This window comes from Sphaeramia orbicularis, chromosome 8 (assembly GCF_902148855.1).
Source record: "Sphaeramia orbicularis chromosome 8, fSphaOr1.1, whole genome shotgun sequence".
In the NCBI taxonomy this organism is placed as follows: domain Eukaryota; kingdom Metazoa; phylum Chordata; class Actinopteri; order Kurtiformes; family Apogonidae; genus Sphaeramia; species Sphaeramia orbicularis.
The window spans coordinates 29,977,104-29,998,673 of NC_043964.1; the positions used below are offsets into that span (position 1 = coordinate 29,977,104).

Genomic DNA, 21,570 nt, shown 5'->3' on the forward strand with positions numbered 1-21,570 from the left:
ATTTCTTCTCATAAATCCTCCAGGTGGAATGAGGTATTGAGATTTCTGAATGTTATGTTAACCCATAAAGACCCAGTGTTACTTTTGTGCCAGTTCCCAAATTAATTTTTCTCTCTATTTAACCTTTTTTAAGGGATTCATCACCATTTATCATAATATTATCCTCTGTATTTACCATTTTTCTAGTGAAAATAAGGTATTTTTCTATATTTAATTTACTGATCATATAAATGTTCGTAAAAACTCAGACTAAAGTTGATGGTAATTATGTTAAAGAGCAGAGAAAACTGAAGAAAAAGTGACTTTTTCAGCGAAGAAATCAATAACTGAACATAAACCAAGAGTGTCCATCCACTGTCATTGATCCAACTCAATGAGTTTTACTGGTGAATCAATGTTTTAGAAGATGACGCTGTTTCCACGCTCACTACGGAGCCTCTGAATGTCCAAATGGGTCATATCTGATGACCATGAAAAGATGACCAACTGCATTTTACACCAATTATTTACATGTATTAATATGATTCTTTGAACAACAGTTATTAAACATTTTGGATCAGTAGATGGTTTTGGTCCCCGGTGGCTGTTTGGGTCTTTATGGGTTAAACACTGAGAAAAATTACAGGCTCGAGTGACTGACTTAGAAAGGAGCTCAGAGGTACAGTGTGTATGATATGCATACTGTGTACAAGTCTTCAGCCACCATTAGGTTTGCTGATTTATCACAGTTATAATTACCACACATAAAAATTCTTAATATACAACTAGGATTTACAGGAAATATGTACAGCATTAAAAGCCAACAATAAAAACACCTTCTACCCACCAAAGTGTCCAGTATATTCCGTGACCTCCCTCACTTATCATGTCTTTAATTCTTTCAACTCTTTTGGGGGGGCAGAGGTCACACAAAATTCCAGCTTTATCCTGTAGAGGCCATTTAGTTCTCATTTTTTTGTGTGTTTTAATGCTGTGCTCTTATTTCTGGGGTTGTCTTGTTGTATTTGAAGAAAATAGACTGCGATATAAACATGTATGCTCATTTCAGCCCTGCAAAAACAACAACACTGAATTAAATAAAAACAACTTTTGCACAGTACTGTAATTACATGAATGGAATGGATTATATTGACAATTGTTTTTTCATCAGTGTGTAATCCCCTCAAAATGAGAAAAAGAATAGAATTAGCTGTTTGTATCTACATCTATCTATATTTTATGTGTGACATATTCCCAAATGGACCTCATCTTCTCCTTTTTTACGTTCTATAGCAGAGGGATACAGTGTTAAGGTGCATTACTGTCACCTACTATGATGGAGAGTTACTCAAAAAATGGACTTTTGTGCTTTTGTGGCCACCATTTGTGTAGGCAAATGTTGAGAGGTGGATTCAGACGGATACGATCTGCACCTTGACTGCTCCATCACTAAGCAGCACACACTGAATGTTTAAGAGTGTGTGACAATAAAACAAGGTTTAGATATTGCAGAGGAAGCCCTGGACTTGTGCTATTATGGGCTCTAACCAGATCCCCATTGAATTGTTACTGCAATAATAAGCAGGCAATTAAATGTGCGCAGTCTCTCTGTCATACACAGCTTTCCACATGCAACCTTGCAGTTGACCTAAATGTTGGACGTTCTGTAAAAGAAGATGGTGCAATGTCAAACAGAGTTGGCTCAGCAGAACAGAGCTCTTGTATACCGTAATACAGTGCAATCCCCCCCCACCTCCACCTCCACCTCCACTCTATATTCTCAGTATTCCCTGGGGAAGTGATGGAGGATTAGTCACTGCTTATAACACCCCAGGGGTGAGCCAGCAAACCCAGTAAACCTATCCAGCAGAGGCAGCTCCAGAACTGGGTTGATGCTTTTTTTGCAGCCATGGATGCAAACAAGCTGCAGTGTGCGCTTCACCAAAGGGGTCCAAGAGGACTTAGGGTCGGAGGAGATAAAAGGCTTCTTATGGAAATCATGATTTTCCTGTATTTTAAAGTAGAGATGATCACTGAGGCACCCCTCTGTGCTAGAGTCACAGTTGTGGAGCAAATATTTAATGCATCAGACCTAAAGCACACATTTGATCCATCCAGATGAAGGTGGCTCATTGGAGAAAGTGGGCCATTATCTTTCACACAGCTCTTAGATGAAGACGAAAAGAGTGTGTTTTTATATTTGTTTATTTCACATTAGGTTTTAAAATATTGTAAAGGACAGAAATGAAAGAAATGTTTAGTAAGATTAGTCATGGCAGCCTTGGTCGGATTTGATCATTCGACAGTGGAGTTTTTGTTTCATAAAACTGGGTTGTGGAAAATGACAATAAGCAGCATGAAAGAGCGGGATAGTCATCGTATCCAGAGTCATTCTTCAGCGTGTGGCGGTGTAAAGGGAATCCGAGATATCCGCAGTGGGGGGTTGAGCCTCTTCTTGCTTTGTGCTGGTGCTAACAGGATTTTACAGCCGTGAAACTGGGCTCCTCAGTAGAGCCCAAATGGCTTCCTGACTCACTGGCTCTCATTGTGCGCTGCCTTTCCACCGCTCGGAAAGGGCGAGCGAGCGAACGCGTAAGAGTCAATAATCTCGAGTGCCATTGTTCGCCCTCCTTCAGACCCACAAACCTGCAGAAGACCAGGAGTGAGCGAGAGCGTGGCTGTTGTGTGTTTTACTCCATGCTCGGCGGAGTTCTGAAGGAGGGAATCATTGAGAGGTTCCAGCAAACCAGAGTAACAGAGAAAACTTGGGAGGGGGGGGTTCTCTTCAGAAACCATGGAAACCAAACTAGGTCACTGCACAAACTTTTTTCTTTTTTTTGATCTAGTTAAGGCAGGGGTTTGTATAAATGTGCCTACATTTCCATATCAAAGATGCTCAAGACCCTCCTCTCATGTGGCCTCATTATTTATTTCATTGCTGTCCTTTGATTGGCTTCTCCAGGGCCAGCATCAGCAGAGACCCCTTCTATGACATGCTGGCCACCAGGAAAAGACGAATTGCCAACAAGAAGTGAAGACAGACAATCTCCTCTGCGTACAGCCTCCAGCCCCCTCCATCTTTCTCTCCTTCAGTGCAAAGAACACACATCATACATCTGAAATCATCTCGGAAATGACTTTCAATCCCAAAACAGACCCATAATATGAAGTTAAACCTCAGTCCCTCCTCTGGACTATTGAGGAGATGTCATAACTACAGATGGGACTGCAGGACTTCAGGAGTATCAGACACGTGGACTACAACCTGTACGGAGCAACTCATGGACAAGCATTTCATACACAGCCCCTACCTCCCCTTCTCATGGTCTTAACATGTTTCCAGGTCTCCCTAAAGCACAACTGCCATGTTTCAGGTGCACATGCATGCATGTGGGTTATTATAGACCAGTTATGTTTGTGTTTGTGTGTATGTGTGTGTGCAGCAGTGGGCATGCTATCAGTGCACACAGCAATTACGGGACGGGTGCATAGGTGATACGATCCACTGTGCTTTATGAAAAAGGTAAATAAATATCAGAGTCAGCTTCAGAAAAGTAAAGGTGAATAAAAATAGCTGTGGAGGGAATGTAGCAGACGCAGAGAGGAGTTTTAGGGCAGTTTGTATTAAAACGTACCTGGATCATCTCACTCTGGTGCTGAATTCTTCTCCCCAGGTGCCATGGCTGAAGCCCTGCTCAGAGTAACCTCAAAAACACAGCACTGGCGTAGATTTAGGTTCATTTAGAAAAGCATTACAGTCTCGAGTCAGCTGGACTGATTTCATTTATTTGTGTGGAGCAGAGAATTTTAAAATGTGCATACTTTTTATTTTTAGTTAAGTAGATACAGTGCTCTTGCCAAGGCTGTGATGAAACTTGCTCTTTGACTTAAAACCACTTTCGTATGAGAAAGTATTTTCAGTCTGTTGAATGGGTTTTATTTATGACTTTGCGATGGCCGGATAGGGTACCAGTCTGATTAAGCTCTTATTTTCCCCCTTTGTCTTTGGCCGATGTCAGTGAAGGTCGATGTATTGTTGTGATCCTGTTTGCATTTGGTTTGTAATCCTGAGAATGATTGCTTGCTTTTGTGTTCCTCTTTAAAATATCTATATAATAACCAATTATCATTTTGTATTTATTTTCCTTTGTGAAATGGTTTAATACTACCTGTAAATGTTAAACAATGTATGCTTAAGTTATGTATGTATATATAATGTATAGGTTTCCGGTCTTTGTTGTAGTATGCACATTGTGTGTAACATGTTTGAGCCTAATGGCCGAAGTTTGCATCAGCTGACGTTTGGGGTATTCTTTACAAAAGCCTTAAACATAATCATACGAAAATATATGATGATGATGATGATGATGATGATGATGATAATGAGGATGAAGATGAGATTTTTGGTGTCAATACAAAGCTGAAAGATGGTTGTATTTATGATGGTAAAGATTATAGAAAAAGGTGTTTGATGCAACATTATAATGTTAACAGTAAAGTAATATCATTGATGATGATGATGATGATGTCAAAAACTATAAAGTACACCAGTAGTTTTCTATGTGATTTGTAAAATAAAATGAACGCCTTGTGGTCAGGGCAGAATATTATCTTCTACTGCCCACTGTGGGCTATAGTTACCTTAACTTTTATATTCTCTGTAAAAGATATTGGTCACATTGTACATTATGTGTATCTACATAAAGTCTATATAAAGCTGACAGTGGATGTATGGTGTATTTATTATTGATGCTGCTCTTGACCTACATATTTGCATAACTAATGAGCTTATAATTAATGAATTACACAGTTATTTCTCACGAGACGCAGTGACGAGCTCTCTGAATACATGTTACGACTTTTAACACATATCTTCCACCAGTTACCTAATTATGTGGTAAGGAACAGGAAACGAAGAGGCTGAAAGGAAATGTGTTAAGAAATCTGAGTGGAAAAGAAAATGTAGCACAAGAAATAAGTATCCTCCTTTGAATATCTCCACAGGTCTTGAAAAAACGACAATGTGCATTTAAAAAAAAAAAGTAAGATGGGTGTAGGTGTGTGTCAGCAAAATTACACTTAATTTCTTCTGCGTAAGGCTGTCACTCACATAAAGCATTAACCTCCAATTGTCAAAGGTAATACATTTAACAGCGAGCGCTCACAAAAAAGGTCTTTATCAGAAGAGTTTTATCTCCACTGCTACACCGATGAATGGTGTAAAAAAACAAAACAAAAAAAGAAACAAAATGACTGCTTAAACCAGTATTGTCTGTTTTATTTTTCATTTAGAAGTTAATAAATTTAAATATTCTCTACAGCCAGCTGCAAATAAAAAAAAAACATTCACAGGTTTGTCAGTGTGCACCTTCTATTCACAAAAATTACTGAACATTAGCACACAAGTAACAAAAAAAGCTGAAAAATATGTGAAAATGGCAAATGTATCAATACAGTAAACTATAGTAGACTAATACAAATTATAATGTTGCCCATTAAGTTGGAATAATTTAGTTTTCAGACAAATTCCTCTTTTTATTCCTATTTATACACAATAGGAATCACCTTTGACCAGGTCCAGTGGTTGTAACTGAGTCCCAGCTTTACTTTATCAAGAATAAATCACATTGTCATGAAAAGAGGTCAAACTATTTTATTCTGGCTTTATAGGCAACAGTCTATGAATTAAGCAAAAATCTTATTGCATGGTGCAGACCCCACTGGTGAAACTCTGCCATCTGCCTTCCAGGTGACCATTCTGCATGAGAGGCCTGTTCAGTTTAATCATTCCCAGAACCGATGATCTGTTTTTAGGAAACTTTCACCACTGTAGCTCGAGTACAATGCAGGAAATTACACACTAAATATGAGCATGAATGTGCCAGTGTTTGAACTGCAAGATTAATGTGATGTATTTTATGATAATAGATTTTGAAAATTCATGGGAGTGAATTTGTTTGAAAAGATGTGACAGATGATGTAAAAGATTTAGCATTTGAACAGGAACAGGAACAGTAATAGAACTCAGTGAACTCATTTCCATCAAAGTATTCTCAATTATATGTAAAATCTACCAAAAAAAACTACATACAGGTAAAAAAAAAAAAAAGAAATCATAATGTCAAACAGTGTCTTAAACATAATGCCAATCAATATTCGAAAACCTGTCATTGATGGGAAATACCACATTAAATACTGCCTCCCAGTGGCCACAATTAAAATCACAGTTATAAATCTACAAAAAACTAAAGTTGAGTTTGTTGCTGCACATTTATGTTACAGATGAACTCTCCTGTGTGCACTGATCTTACATGTTTATGCTGCACCAACACTCAGAATAACAGTTTTTAATAGGCAGCATTTGTGCATCAACTTGAACCATAATAACACATCAGCACCAGAACATGTTTGATGTATATAAAAGCTTCATGTGGGTCCTTAATGAGACCAAACCTTTATATATATATGGAATAAGTCACTGGAATTTGGATTTTTCCCCCTATATTATTAAGGTATGACACACAACAGTTTTGATCTGTCCCTTAATTTAAACCTTTTTATATGTAAAAGAAAAACCTTGATCTGGAGACTCCTGCAGAATGGAAAACTTCTGGAATAATGAAAAATCCCAAGAAGCATCTGTGAGCCTCTAAACGGCCACATCTGCCTCTTAACTGTAAATACTTTTCTCCAAGAAAAAAAACACAAACTTCCAACTAAACATCCATGTCTTCTTCCAGAAAGAAAACTATTTCTTTCTGTGGCTTTTTGACCTGTGTGGTCCTTTAATAATGTTTGAGTGGGTTTGGTAACTGAACCCTCAGCATGGAGAAGATGAGACCTGGTCGTATTCGGGGCATTTGAGGAGGGCAGGGTAACTGGCACTCATCTGGAGCGAAGCCTCACTGGAGATGTCAGAAGGACTGCGTCCACGTGACCAGGCCTCCGGGTGGAGGAACTGACCCGAGTGGTCTGAGCAGTTGCTGAGACGAGGTCGGTAGAAGCTCGGGTGGCGAGGTTGGTAGATCTCCTCCGCTGTGTAACGCTTCATGAACAGATAGACAGACATGACGCCTGCACTCTGTAGAGGAGACAGATGCAAGGGGTTAAAAGTCAGTCAGCGCTATAAGAACAAAGTATGCATTTTATTATATAGTGTAATCCAATGTTAAATTACCAGTGGAGAAAACACTGTGAAAATACTTTTACTCTAAGTAAAATATCTGCATTCACACCCTCAATACTGTGTAAAACTGCTAACAGTAAAATGTAGGAGATGGCAAATTTGTTTATATTATCTATTTCATACACAAAGCTTATACGATATGTGTTACATTAAAAGAGCAACAACCAGAAGAAAATATAATGTACTTGAAAATAAAAGATCAGAATATCAATTAACAGCACGGATAAAAGAGAAAATGTGATTTTAATAGATAATTTTAGATAATGCTGCATTTTACTGCTGCAGATGTTACTATCCTGTACAGAACTATGTGCCTCTAAAAACTCGACTTTTCATGAGTTTAGAAAATTAGGCCTGTGGTCAGATTTGTGACGACACACGAGGCTGTTAAACGTAAAGTGACAATCTTGTAGTTTTTCATTTAAATACATGTCTGCAGGGATTTATTCCTATACACTCTTTACACTTATAATCTAAAAATTGACTATATATAATTGATTGATTGATTGATTGATGTATTTATTTAGAATATGAATATCAAAAAAGAAGAAAATAAATAAACAAACAAAACATTTAAACATAAGACATATAATACATATTCAAAAAGGAGTGAGAAGAAGTATAACTTATAAACCCCCACCCCTTCTCCTTAAATCACAGGTGTCAAACATACGGTCCAGAAGCCAAATCTGGCCCTCCAAAGGGTCCAGTCCGGCCCACGGGATGAATTTGTAAAATGCAAAAATTACACTGAAGATATTAACAATCAGTTATGTAAAAATCATTTTAATTCAGGTTCCACATACAGACACATACAGTCCAGTTAGATTTCAAGTAGGTCAGCCCAGTAAAATATTGTCATAATAACCTATAAATAATGACAACCCCAAATTTTCTCTTTGTGTTTTTAGTGTAAAAAAGTAAAATGACATGAAAATGTTTACATTACCAAACTATACTTTACAAAAAATGTGAATTACCTGAACAAATACGAACAAACGAAAATGTCTTAAGAAAAGCAAATGCAATTTTACCAATATTCTGTCTGTTACTGAATGTTTTGTGCAATTGTAATGCACATGTGTAAATGATAAACTGATAAACTGAGGCATAATATTGTTAAAATTGCACTTGTTTTTCTTAAGACAATTCAAGTTGTTCATGTTATTCAGACTTTTAAGGAAACTTTGTAGATGTAAACCTGATCATAATATAATTTTACTTTTTTCACTGTTATTATTTTACTGGTCCCGCCCACTTGAGATCAAATTGGGCTGAATGTGGCCCCTGAACTAAAAGGAGTTTGACACCCCTGCCTTAAATAATTGATAACAATAATCAGCTTCCTTGTCTAAACATATCTATACTCCAATGCCAGATACTTATTGTTAAATAATTTTGTTTCTGGCTTTATATTATAAACAAATATAACATAATTTACATAAACACATAATACAATAACACACATAAATATATATGTAGATACATATACACGTGTTGGACAAATGTAACACAGAAAAAAGCACAAGTACAATATTTGCCTCTGAGATATAGTGGAGTAGAAGTAGCCTATAAACCTGAATAAAATAGGAATACTGTAGAAAGGTCCCTCAGAGGTAAAAGTGCTTGTTTAATAAATTCCACTACTGCTAATTACAGACACCTCTCTGCGAATGTGAAGTGATCTCCAATCAGAAAACTGTAAAAACATCTATTATCTTATAGTTGGAGTTAAAATATATTCACTGAAATGTAACTGTACTAAAATATTTACTTTGATCATGGTCTTTGGCAAACAAAACTGTCCCTTAGTGCTGTTATTATTTCTTAATATACTTGTAGTTACTCGTTGTGACCACTAGAGGGCAGAAGACTTGCAAATTTCAATACACCTCACCATCAACATCACCATCAAGAAAAGAACAGTTCTAACATTTCCAAAAAAAAAAAAAAAAAAAAAAAACAGCAGCAGTTTGTAAAATTCTTAGGCCATTATCACTAATAGCAATTAAAATCTGATTTATAATTTTATTGATAAACATAAAACATATTTTTAACAAAATAATTGTCATAGATTCTCCTAAAAGTTGTGGGAAGCAGGTCAGCAGGTTCTGAGGTGGTTTAATTTTGTTGGTTTTACTCATTATTTGATGATAAATAGATTTTTCAAATATGTCAGGTGTGAAAAAAAAAAAAAAGGAAAAAAAAAAGTAGTAAGCAAATGTATGTTTTTAGGCAGCTAACCTCAGTGAGCAGGAAGGAGATAGCAGCAAAAGCGAAAGACCAGCCGTACTTATAGGTAAAATAGGCCTCGTTGCTCTTAGTTCTGTTCAACACTTCATCATTTATACTGGAGATGTAGAGCACCAAACCCACCACCAGAGCCAGCCCTGAGAGAAACAGAAAGAGAAATGAGGCTTTTCCACAGACAAAAAAATGACAATAAAGAATGGAACAGAGTAGATCTGTGTACCTGATAGGATGAAGAAGATTCCAGAGACAAAAGCCAGGATGGTGCGATGTGGACGAATGTGTCCGATGTTGCTGAGGATGAAGCCGATGAACATGAAGAACAGGCTGACCAGTGGGAAGGGGGTGGCCGAGCGGATCATCTCTGAGCAGACGGAGCAGAGGGTGGAAGTGGATTTTACACCCAAAACAAAGCATCACATGTAAAAACTATAAGTGTCAAAATGTGATTGTTTTTATTTGAAAAAAGTTCATCTTCCTTCAGTTTAGACCACATCTGACATACATTCAACTAAAAAACACTTATAAAACAGAGTTTTATGTCAGTGCAAATTTGACCAGGAACCAAAGGTCCCTAATTGCTCAGTTGCGTACAGGAATCCTTCCCTTGGCCTTAGAAACTGGGAGATTCACCCAAACCCCAGAAGAAAACAGACTTTGTGGACTGTGTGATTTGGGGGAAGTTGAAAATTAATCCCATTTTCTTTTGTATTGTCCTCTATATGATGAACTGAGAGCCTCTTTGTTTGATGACATATGTATCCGAAATCCTGATATGTTCTGGAGCACTGATGATGACAAGATGAAATGGTTGTTTAGTTCAAATGTATAAAAATTTGCATTATTTGTTTGTAAAGCCTGGAAAAAGATGTGTTTGTTTAAATAGGTCAGTACTTTGTTTTGTTCATATGTATTGTGCCTACTGTCTGGTATTTGATTCTTGGTTTGTATTTTTGGTGTTTTATAAACCTATGTAAGGGCTGGGCATGTCTTTTTATGTAAGACTCAATAATAAAAACATTCATTCATTCTGCTGGTGGAGGAGTGAAATATTGAACTTGATCAGTGCCTGAAATTTTATATGCAACAGTAGATTTATCCCTCAGGGCAGCTTTGACATTGAGCCACACTAAATGACTTCTGTGGTGAATTGTCTGTGAAGAGCCCATATGTATTCTGATGAAGGAAACACCAGGGCTCAGATGACTCAGCCTCACATAGTCTGATGGGTTTCTGAAGTCAGCGTGAGCATGTTTTATCATAAAAAACATCAACGCTGCTTAAAGACCAAAACAGCCACCGCCCAAAACGTATCGACTGATCTAAAATGTTTAATACCTGTTGAATCACTAATAGTATCAATACATGTAAGAATTAACCTTATAACGCCAAACATATTATATTACTACATGAGTTTTGAAGCCCTCTACATGACCAGTGTGATTTTTTTTTCTTGAAAAAACCAATGTATACAATTAGATACATGCAATACACAGATAATCCACCAGGGGGAGGAATTCCTTCACCAGAGGCCTTTCCAGTGACACTGCAACAGTGTTTTTCAACCTCGGGGTTGGGACCTCACCTGGGGTCATCTGGAATTCAAATGGGGTCGCCTGAAATTTTTAGTAGTTGCTAAAAATTAAGAAAAACTTAATGATAAAAAAAATATATGATGAGTTGAGAGAGACAATCCCATAAGAGACGTGACAAACTGTGAAGCTGAAACTGAAGCACTGTGGTACTGTTTATCTTTCAAATGTTCATTGTGGTCGGTTTCAGATGCTGCAGCTCTTTGATAATTCATAGTTTGAGTTATTGTTCGTTCAGTATTATTTGTCAGCCTTGTAAATCCAAGCTGAACTGACTGTACATATCCTGACCAAGGAAAATAAAATTCTCACTTTGTGCAGTAATCTACACCTGGCTTTTCTGCCTCCGTCCATAATAATATACATTATATAGACTAAATGTCGTCTAAAATTAACGTTTATTAGTAGCATAGTATAGCAAACTATTACATGATCAAAAACAAATTAATTTTAGCAAAAAATGTCTCCATTCTGAGGTCGCCAGAAATTTGTGATGTTAAAATGGGGTCATGAGCCAAAAAAGGTTGGGAACCACTGGACTACAAGATTTTTATTAATGAGGAAGGAGGCAGAACTTTGCCAATTTTGAAAAGAAATTACCAATTTCTTAGACATGATTTTGTTACATTATGTTTTTGTTTGTTCAAAAATAATAATATTAGCACATTGAGTCTCGATGTATCAAATAGGATATAAAATTGAAACTCAAACATGGAAATTGATATTTGAAACAGACATTTTTTGGTTGTTCAGAAGGACCAATAAAGGCTCCGGTTTCAAAAAACTAGTATTTTCTGTCAATGATTCAAGGGTTCAGGCTTTACAGGGTTAAAGTAGAATGCAATTTCTCAGGTTTTCATCGTGATCAAATATGACCCATGTAAACCTTTAGAGGTTCTGTAGTGAACATGGAAAAACATCACCTTCTGCAACATTGATTCATCAGTAAAACCCATGTAGTTTGATAAATGATAGTAGTTAAAGACGTTTGTTTTTGTGTTCATTTCATAAAATATTGTGCTGAAAAAGCCAGTTATTTGTTCTAACATAATAACCTTTATTTTTGGGGGGCAGAGAATTTTTAGTAGCATCTACATAATTAATGAATTAAATATAGGAAAATACCAGATTTTCACAGGAAAAAAATCAAAATGCTGAGGATAATATTTTAATGTATGCTGATAAATCCCTTAGGAATCATTTGGATGCCACCACAAAAATAGCTCTAGGTCTTTGAGGGTTAAAACCAAACTACTTCTTGGCAGTAAGTGCAGGTTTTACTCACTGAGCACATTAACAGTGGACTCTGAGGTCAGCTGGACATTCATGGGCATAATGTATTCGATGGTGAAGCAGCGACCCGACTCCTCACCTAAAGAAAAACATATAAAGATAATACAGAGAGTGGAGTGAGTATACAATAGAGGGATGAAAAGAAAAGAAAAAAGGAGGATACTTTTATTTATATTCTTAGATTATCATCCTCTTACGTTTAAAGTAGGCTAAAACGCAGGAAAAAGCAAGTAGAAGAGAGGCACAAAAAGACATACAATGACTCACAGAATGGCCGGAATTAAAAAAAAAAGTGAACCGCTATTGTGAGCTGATGCATGACAGACTTTTAACCGTAAAGGGCAGCTGTGAGGGAGTCAAAGCAAGGGTGCAGGTACTCAGGTGTTGACATTTTGACGCAAACCTAAGATTTTCAGGAACAAAAAAGATGGCTGAGTGACAAATAGGAAGTTTTGTGGTTTTACTCTGTCCACCTCTTCTACTCTGTAGTAGAAAAAAGACTAGAAAAAAAGAACGTATTTACAAATGACTGATGACTAATAAAAAGCAAAAGAACTTCATGGCAAAACTACTAATACCACTGTTCTGCTACAAGTAAAGGTTCGAGCTAAACGTAGTTGTTAAGTGATATGTATATGTAATATACATATATGTATAAATAATATATGTATATGAGTGTGTATATATATATGTATAAATGGTGCATCGAAGGGGTTATATGTACTATGGATATTCCAACCTAGAATGTCATATGCTTGAATTACTAAAACCACCAAAGAATCCATGCTATGTATCCATAGACTGTATTGCTCACTGAATCAAGTATAAAGCTCATTGTTTACACACATCTGTTTTATGATATCATCAAGATTTCTTCTTAAAATAAAAACTCAAAGTCTGTCAAAATAACACTGTCTTCATGTTCTGCATCAGCTGATAGTTTACATTATAGCTCTGTTAGCTGAGCTCTATTTTTAGAAAGAAAACAGACACAGAAAACCACAAATCACCTCTGTTTTCTGTACTAAGGGTGGGCGATACTAGGAATTTTGGTATCGATCTGATACCAAGTAAATACAAGGCTAGTATTGCCAATATTGATATGATACTTTTTAGTTGAAATGTCATGATCATTGAATAATTTTGTAATTTTGCCTTTAGTTAGTTGATTATGATTATGATAAAACACAGGACAAATATTTTAGGGAAATAAGCATGTTTTTTATTAACTAGCTACAATATAAAACAATTTAACAGTATAAAAATAATAAAATAATTCCCCTTTTAAATTTGTGGTGTTACCACAGTGGTAAATGACTTTATTGCACACATCACATGGGGCAGTTTCCCTGTCAGCACTTGGGGGGGGGGCACTGTTTGCACAGACAGTATCAAACCAAACTTATCACACTAGTATTGGCCTGATACAGACACTCACCTTGGTATCGATACTATCAATATTTAGATCAATATGTCCAGCCCTATTCTGTATGGTTTGTGTGGTCAGTGGCTGCACTAAAGATCTGTTTGGAATCATCCAAACAAGCTCAGAACTGTCACAGTTTGGTCTGAACCGTGGATCAACAAAGCGCAAACTTAGTAAAGATACTGACATCATGCCGTAGCTTTTATGTCTTCATAAGCCTGATAATCAAACTCACCCGTTTAGAAGAAATGCTGCGATTTCAGCATCAACAGAACTTCTAGCTTTTATCATGTTGTCACTTTATTAGACTCTAAAAGTTATTTCTTAGTGGTTCTCATCTCATGTCATCACTTTCTGACTCTTTATCCTCACCATGAGACCAGCGGTGTGACTCACTACTCCCTCTAGTGATCATATAACTCATATTGTTGGTGTAAATAGATTCAGTTCATATCTCTGTAATCCAACACATTGATATTTTTGGCGTAACTTCAGGACTCTTAATTCTAAACAATGATAATGATAATTTCAAGTCATTATTTAATATTTAGAAATACTACCCACAAACCCTTTAATGTATGTGTTGTATTTTTTCCTGCAGATTGTTAAGATTGAGGTCATTTTAACAACTTAAAGCTGCAGTGCTTGATAGTTGTTTAGCATCGCTGAGCAAATCTTCCTCGATCACCTTTCAGTATATTCTGATTCAAGCAATCTGAGAGGTTACGAGACTTCATCTATTGTTGTCTGTGTTTTCTGTCTGTACAGAATCTACTCAGTGATGCTCAGGTTTTAGCTAATAACAGTGGTTTTCAGGCAGGTTCGAGGGTTAACTTTTTGATGGACAGCTCTACTTATAGTTTTTTGATCAGCATCAGTCAGATGTAACATGAGGGTGTCTCAAAATAGAAGCTAGGTCATGTATATTGGTCATGTATATTTACATTCAGTCTATTGATTTGGGTCGAGAGTAAACAACTGTAGAGGGAAATTGTGTTTTCAGATTTTAATATATTTCCCACTGGTTTTATCTCATATAGGTTTAATGCACTGTTGCGCTGTTATTAGTCAGTAGCCAAAAAATTCCCATGCTCTAATATATATTTGGCCTTTAGCTTTGGTCATGGTGTGCATTCGTTGTCTATTCCATCAGTAGCGTTATGCGTCCAAAAAAATTACATAAATGTTAAAGCATTGCAGAAGCTGATGAGATGGAATATATACTGTATATATCAACAAAGACCTGGTCATTCAGTATATTCAGGTTCAGATGACCTAATTTTTTGGACACACAACGCTGCTGAACCTACACCTGACCACTGCATCAACATTACACCCACAGGCTTGTACTGGAGGCACTAAGCATGATGGGTAATCACTTCATCCATCTGTCTTCTCACGCTAACACAGGGTCAATCTAGACTTATCAGACCACATGACCTTTTTTCATTGAAACCAATCAATCAAATCAATGCTTCTTCAAGAAACAAGAAGCTACTCACTGCATCAGTTAAATCACAGGTGTCAAACATGCAGCCTGGGGGCCAAATCTGGCCCGCCAAAGGGTCCAGTCCGGCCCTTGGGATGAATTTGTGAAATGCAAAAATGACACTAAAATATTAACAATCCTTTTAGTTCTGGTTCAACATCAGAACAATTCAATCTCAAGTGGGCAGGACCAGTAAAATACTATCATAATAACATGTGAATAATGACAACTCTAAATGTTTCTCTTTATAAATGTAAATATTCTCATGTATGTATTTCAAGGTATAATTTTGCAAAAAATGTGAATAACCTGAAATGTCTTAAGATTACAATTTTAACAATATTCTGCCTGTTACTCAGTGTTTGGTGTGTTTGTAGATCCGCTGTTTATCTGTAAGTTATAATGTACATGTGTAAATGATAAACTGAGGCAGAATACTGTTAACATTATACTTATTTTTTTCAGTTTGTTCATATTTTTCACATCATTTGAAAGTATAGTTTGTAGATGTAAACCTTTTCATAATGTAAATTAACTTTTTTCACTCAAAACATAGAGAAAAGTTTGGATTTGAAATTATTTATATATTATTATGTTATTATTTTACTGGTTCGACCCACTTCAGATCAAATTTGGCTGAATCTGATCTGTGAACTAAAATGAGTTTGACACCCCTGAGTTAAATGATTAAATAACTTGTTGCGGCTGAAACAGATTTATCACTGCAGTAATTATCCAATGGCAGAATGACTTTTTTGCTTAGTTTAATCCAGTTAAATTCTCTTTATTTATTGGCTGGGCACCGTATGCATCTTTCTTTCTTTCTTTCTTTCTTTGGTTCTTTCTTTCTTTTTACAGTTACATACTGGAATTTCCCCTTGTAGGACTAATAAAGGCTTATCTTATCTTATCTCATCTCATCTTATCTTATCTTAATGTTCAATAGTTTTCCTGTGTTTGTGAGGAGGAGTATATTTACTCAGAAACAGTCTGGATTTCATCCCCGTCCTTACGTTGAGTCATAAGTGTTTTTTTTTCCCTTCTTTACACAAGTGTGAGTTACATCATATCCTGCAAAGAAACTTACATAGCCTTTATTATTGCTGTATAGTGTCACTCGCAGACACCGTCACTGACACCAGCTGGCGTTCTCACCAGTTAATTCTGTGGCACAATGACATGACATCTGCCTCTGCACAAGCGGGTGTAACTGTGGGTGTGTGTATAAGTGTGTGCGTGTGCATATATACTGTGGTGTGTAATTAAAACTGTGTGCACACATATTCTTTCTGCTGCTCTTTCTTTCAACCTCTTCATTTTCCACACTTATACACAACCCCTCTTTCTCTCTCGCTCTCTCTCTCTGTCTCTGTCTCTCTCTCTCTCTCTCTCTCTCTCTCTCACACACACACACACACCCACAGATGAAGTAATTGCGAATGTCAAACAGTGTGAAAGTCAGCGCTGGCTGATGCAGTGACGATATGTCACTGTGTCACAATCAGCTCCTTGCTGCTGCCACATTTATATGCCACACAGAACAAATGAGCATATTCCAGTGTAATCTTTCCAGTTAGAGATAATGATTAAAATCTGACACCATCCTCTTCTGTTCAATAAATCAGCCTGATTATTTAATTATCAAATCACAGGAACAAAATCTTTCAGTGTTTCCACATTTGTCACACAATCAGCCACTAACCAGCCAGGAAGCAGACCCTCCACAGGCCGGAGTGCAGTGAGGTCTTGATGTCGGCGCTCTGATTGAGTGGCATGATGACGCCCTCCTCCAGGTACAGCCAGTAGTCCGTGCTTACCGCCACTCCCAGCAGCCCCAGGCCGCTGATTGCAAAGACACTGCTCAGCAAAGTGAGGGCCTTCCTGCTACAGGCGCTCATAGTGACAGCAGAGGGAGGTCGTGGTGAAAATGAAGAAAATCCCAGGGAAAGTCTGGAGGAGGAACATAAAGATGGAGTCATATAACTGGTAAAACTATATCTACTATCTCTCAGTTTATTTTTGTCGCTTCATCTTGTTTTTCTGTACTCAATGTCCCTCAAAATCTGTTATTATACCCATTGTTTTGGAGCCTTAACCCGGTAAAGCCTGAGCCATTAAATCATTGACAGAAAATTCCAGTTCTTTGAAACTGGAGCCTTTATTTTCTTTTTTTCTTTTTTTTTCAAATATCCATTTCCATTTATGTCTTTCAATTTTGTATCATATTCGATACATCAAGTCTCAGTGCCCAAATATTATTATTTTTGAACAAACAAAAACATAATATAACACAAACACGTCTAACAAATTGCTAATTCCTTTTCAAAATTGGCAAAGTTCTGCCTCCTTCCTCATTAATGACAATCTTGTAGTGTCACTGGAAAGTCCTCTGGTGAACGAATTCCTCCCCCCTGGTGGATTATCTGTGTGTTGCACATATCTAACTGTATACATTATGATTTTCAAGAAAAAAATATCACACTGATCGTGTAGAGGGCTTCAAAACTCATGTATCAAATATGATGCATTTGACGTTACAGGGTTATTGAGGAGTATTCATCCCCTTAAATTACTGTGAGAAACATTCAAGCATGTTGCAGGTTCATTATGTATAGAAAAGCTCAGCATCACTGTTTTTCACAGTTACCTCACCGGATTTGCATAAAGCTCTCTCAGGATCATTGAGGTGTGATTGTATTTGTGTGAGCAGAGGTTTTGTGAGTTTAACTGAGAACAAAGAAAGAAGGTGGTGGAGACACCAGACAGCTTCCTCTTTTTTCCTATCCACAGGGAACTTCAATGTGCTTTCTCTGTAGGTGAAGACATTTCAAAAGTCACATCTACTCATGATGATGTGCTAATGAAATGTCAAGGTAACATCTTTATTTGTGTTGAGTCTAATCCAAATCAAGTGTTTGTTTTACTAGATATTTGGAGTGATGAGTTAATAAAGCAGAGCAATTTTCATCTCACTTTACCGGCCTTCACTTTGTTTTTATAATCTCTTGCTGTGAGAGTTTTATACTTTTAAGACATGCTAATTCAGCTCATGTCAGTGCAAGCAGCCGTGGAGTGGATAATGAAGCGTGAGTCAATAACAAACCGACGTGATCCTCCAGACTGAGGGGCATTAAATGTGTTGCAGCCCACTTCTGTGAATACAAATGCTCACATTACTTGAAATCTAAGAATGGGTTCAGACGTGCTATGGGCATAAATCAGAGCTGATTCCAACAGCCTCTGGACGTTCATAAGTCAGAGAGGAAATTTGGCAGACTGATCGCATAATATGACTTCATCTAACGACAAGGGGGAGATTTAGATCTCATCTAGATCACATATGAATGATCTACGGACAGCAGCGGTGAGAGGAGTCATATAAAGGACAGCACTGCCACTGCACTGTGACAACACTATGGGCTTTAATTGGTACAGCTGTTAGTAAAACAAGCAGTAAACACTAAAAACACCTTTATTATTTAGGAAGGTCACCTACTGTTAGGTCATGAGACACCAAGAGGATCATTAGCAGTCAAGCAGGAAATTAACTTCTCTTTATTAGACGTTGCTGAGAATAATTTGGTTGAAAATTGGCAGTTTTCAGATCTTTAGAACATTTTATCATCCTGAAATGTTCAAATATGTGGCTTGAAATTATCACCTAGAAAAGTAAGGAAAAATATAGCAGTGGTGCAGGTAAAAGATAAACTGGTATAGTGTACGACTGAAAAATACAGTATTTCAGTTGTACAGTCAGTAAGTCTTGCACAAAAGGAAACAAGAATTCATGAAACAACTAAAAGTCTATTCAAAACCTAAATACTGATAAGATAAGATAAGATAAGATAAGATAAGATAAGATAAGATAAGACAAGATAATGCAACAAAGGGGAAAACTGCAGTGTAATAGCAGAGTAAGGATAGTACTAGGCCTATTAAATGTAAGGTTTGAAGTAAAAAAATATTAAAAGTACAAAAATATATATGTAAAAATATACAAAGTAGCATTCATAGAAACAGTAATAGTAAAAAAGCACAGAAAATATATGTAAAAAAGCATGGTATGGAGTATTACAACAGTCTTGCACCTTGCTGAGGGCTATACTGTATAATAAATACACATTGTAATGAAGTCAATTATTTCACCAATAATTCTTGAGGTGAAGGGAAAAAATCCAACTCCTCAGAGCACTGGATACAGATTGAAGCCTCATCTATGGATTTTCAATATTCATCTTTATTCAGTATCTTAACATGAGATTCTTGAGCTTCATTGTGTCCTTGTGGCTGTGACTGTCCTCTTCATTATTATTTAATAGATTTACTACTATGATCGCACCTTAACATGGACATCTGTTTCTGCAACCAAACGATTTTTAACACTTTAAAATAACTGGGAACGTCATCGTTATATGTGTAAAATCGATCAGTTTAATTAAAGATATTTGTAACTAAACGCCGCAAATAAGACCCGGAAACCAAAGTTATTCACATGCGTATTTTACTCAACAGTCTGACACATGGGTTTGTGCTTACCTGTGCGCAATCTGTGCAGTGTTGCGGTGTTATTCGTGCAGCTGAAGCAGAGATCGTGCCTAAAGTTGTGGAGTTTAAGACGTCGACAGGAGGAAGAGGAGGAGGAGAAGAGAGTGAAGGCAAAAGAGAGAGAAAGGCGGTTCGGATGATGCGTCGATTTTGCCAAACATATTCCGTCAGCGTAACACCAAAGTGAGTCAGATGGTCCTGGTCTTGGTTCTCAGTCCGACGATGTAAATAAAGCCAGAGAGAGAGAGAGAGAGAGAGAGAGAGAGAGAGAGAGCATATTATGTGTGCGTGTTTCAGCACCGTGGACAGCTCCCCTGTCAGGAAATGTGAATCCGCCTGTTGATACCCTTCAACTGCATACAAACTGACTGTTTGGAAAACCCGGTGGTATTTTACTACTGTAAACACACTGTCTGAGCAGAGACGGACATGCAGCCACCTAAAAGATGGACTAGATGGAGCTGAATATTAATATGGCATCTGGAAAACTTCACTTATCTGGTCTATGTGGTCTTAAAACGAGGGCTTCATCAAAGATAATGCTTGATTCCATTCTTTTCTCAGAATTTGTAGGGATATGCATTTAATTATTAATTACTGATTAGTTGAATTAATACATAATTTATTTGCAACCCTGTGTTCCTAATGTGGTTCAGATAGGGATATTTGTAATTTCTGTACGCATTTCATATCATTAAACCTCTTCAAGTACAGTCATAGTGTTATATCTGTAATTAATAATCCACTGTGTATGTCTGAATTATACACTATGCAACAGATATGGTCAGACACATACAGACAGCACATGTTTACATACATGGCATGGAGTCATATTGGCAAATTTAATGTAATACATATGCCACATCAGATGTACACAGATGTATCTGTATCTATACTATACTATGCTATGCTATGCTATACTATACTATACTATACTGTACTATACTATACTATACTATGCTATGCTATGCTATGCTATGCTATACTATACTATACTATACTATGCTATGCTATACTATACTGCACTTAACTATACTATACTATACTATACTATACTATGCTATGCTATACTATACTATACTATGCTATGCTATACTATACTGCACTTAACTATACTATACTATGCTATGCTATACTATACTGCACTTAACTATACTATACTATACTATGCTATGCTATGCTATGCTATACTATACTATACTATGCTATGCTATACTATACTGCACTTAACTATACTATACTATGCTATGCTATACTATACTGCACTTAACTATACTATACTATACTATACTATACTATGCTATGCTATGCTATGCTATACTGCACTTAACTATACTATACTATACTATACTATACTGTAATGTACTGTACTGTACTGTACTGTACTATACTATACTGTACTGTACTGTACTGTACTGTACTATGCTATACTATATTATGCTGTGCTATACTATACTATACTATACTATACTGTACTGTACTGTACTGTACTGTACTATACTATACTATACTGGGTAGTGTGTTGAAATAGGATATGTTATAACAATATCCAGTGCAAAAGTACTGTATTTTTTTTTTATTTTTAAATGGGGAGTCCCATTTAATGAACCAACCATGCCAATCTGCAAAGACCTCTTACCAACCCATGTGAAGCCTTCTACATCTGCATCTACATCTATGTTGGTACAGTGTATCCTCCATGTTCAGGCTGTATCCTATGGAAGCACATCTCACATTACATGCAATTGTCTGAAAATCTGTTGACACATCACATCTTATGCCGAGTTGCTTTTTGTTATTTGTTGTTGCA

General features: G+C 36.7%; 2 protein-coding genes across 2 annotated transcripts in view; one reads left to right on the forward strand and one right to left on the reverse strand.

The window, feature by feature from the left end:
- Positions 1-4,700, forward strand: part of cyth3b (cytohesin 3b) — a 44,628-nt gene extending 39,928 nt beyond the window's left edge. Inside the window, exon 13 of the mRNA XM_030140994.1 lies at positions 2,942-4,700. Coding sequence (XP_029996854.1) covers positions 2,942-3,014 — 73 coding nt within the window. The 3' untranslated portion in view covers positions 3,015-4,700. The remainder of the gene's footprint in view (positions 1-2,941) is intronic.
- Positions 4,701-5,568: 868 nt separating this feature from the next.
- cacng5b (calcium channel, voltage-dependent, gamma subunit 5b) lies at positions 5,569-19,953 on the reverse strand. The gene is made up of 6 exons (XM_030140995.1): positions 19,752-19,953; positions 16,918-17,165; positions 12,293-12,379; positions 9,639-9,779; positions 9,410-9,555; positions 5,569-7,060 (listed from the first exon to the last, which is right to left on the reverse strand). The coding sequence occupies exons 2-6, from the start codon at positions 17,111-17,113 to the stop codon at positions 6,800-6,802; spliced, it is 831 nt and encodes a 276-aa protein (XP_029996855.1). The 5' UTR covers positions 17,114-17,165; positions 19,752-19,953; the 3' UTR covers positions 5,569-6,799.
- Positions 19,954-21,570: the final 1,617 nt, after the last annotated feature.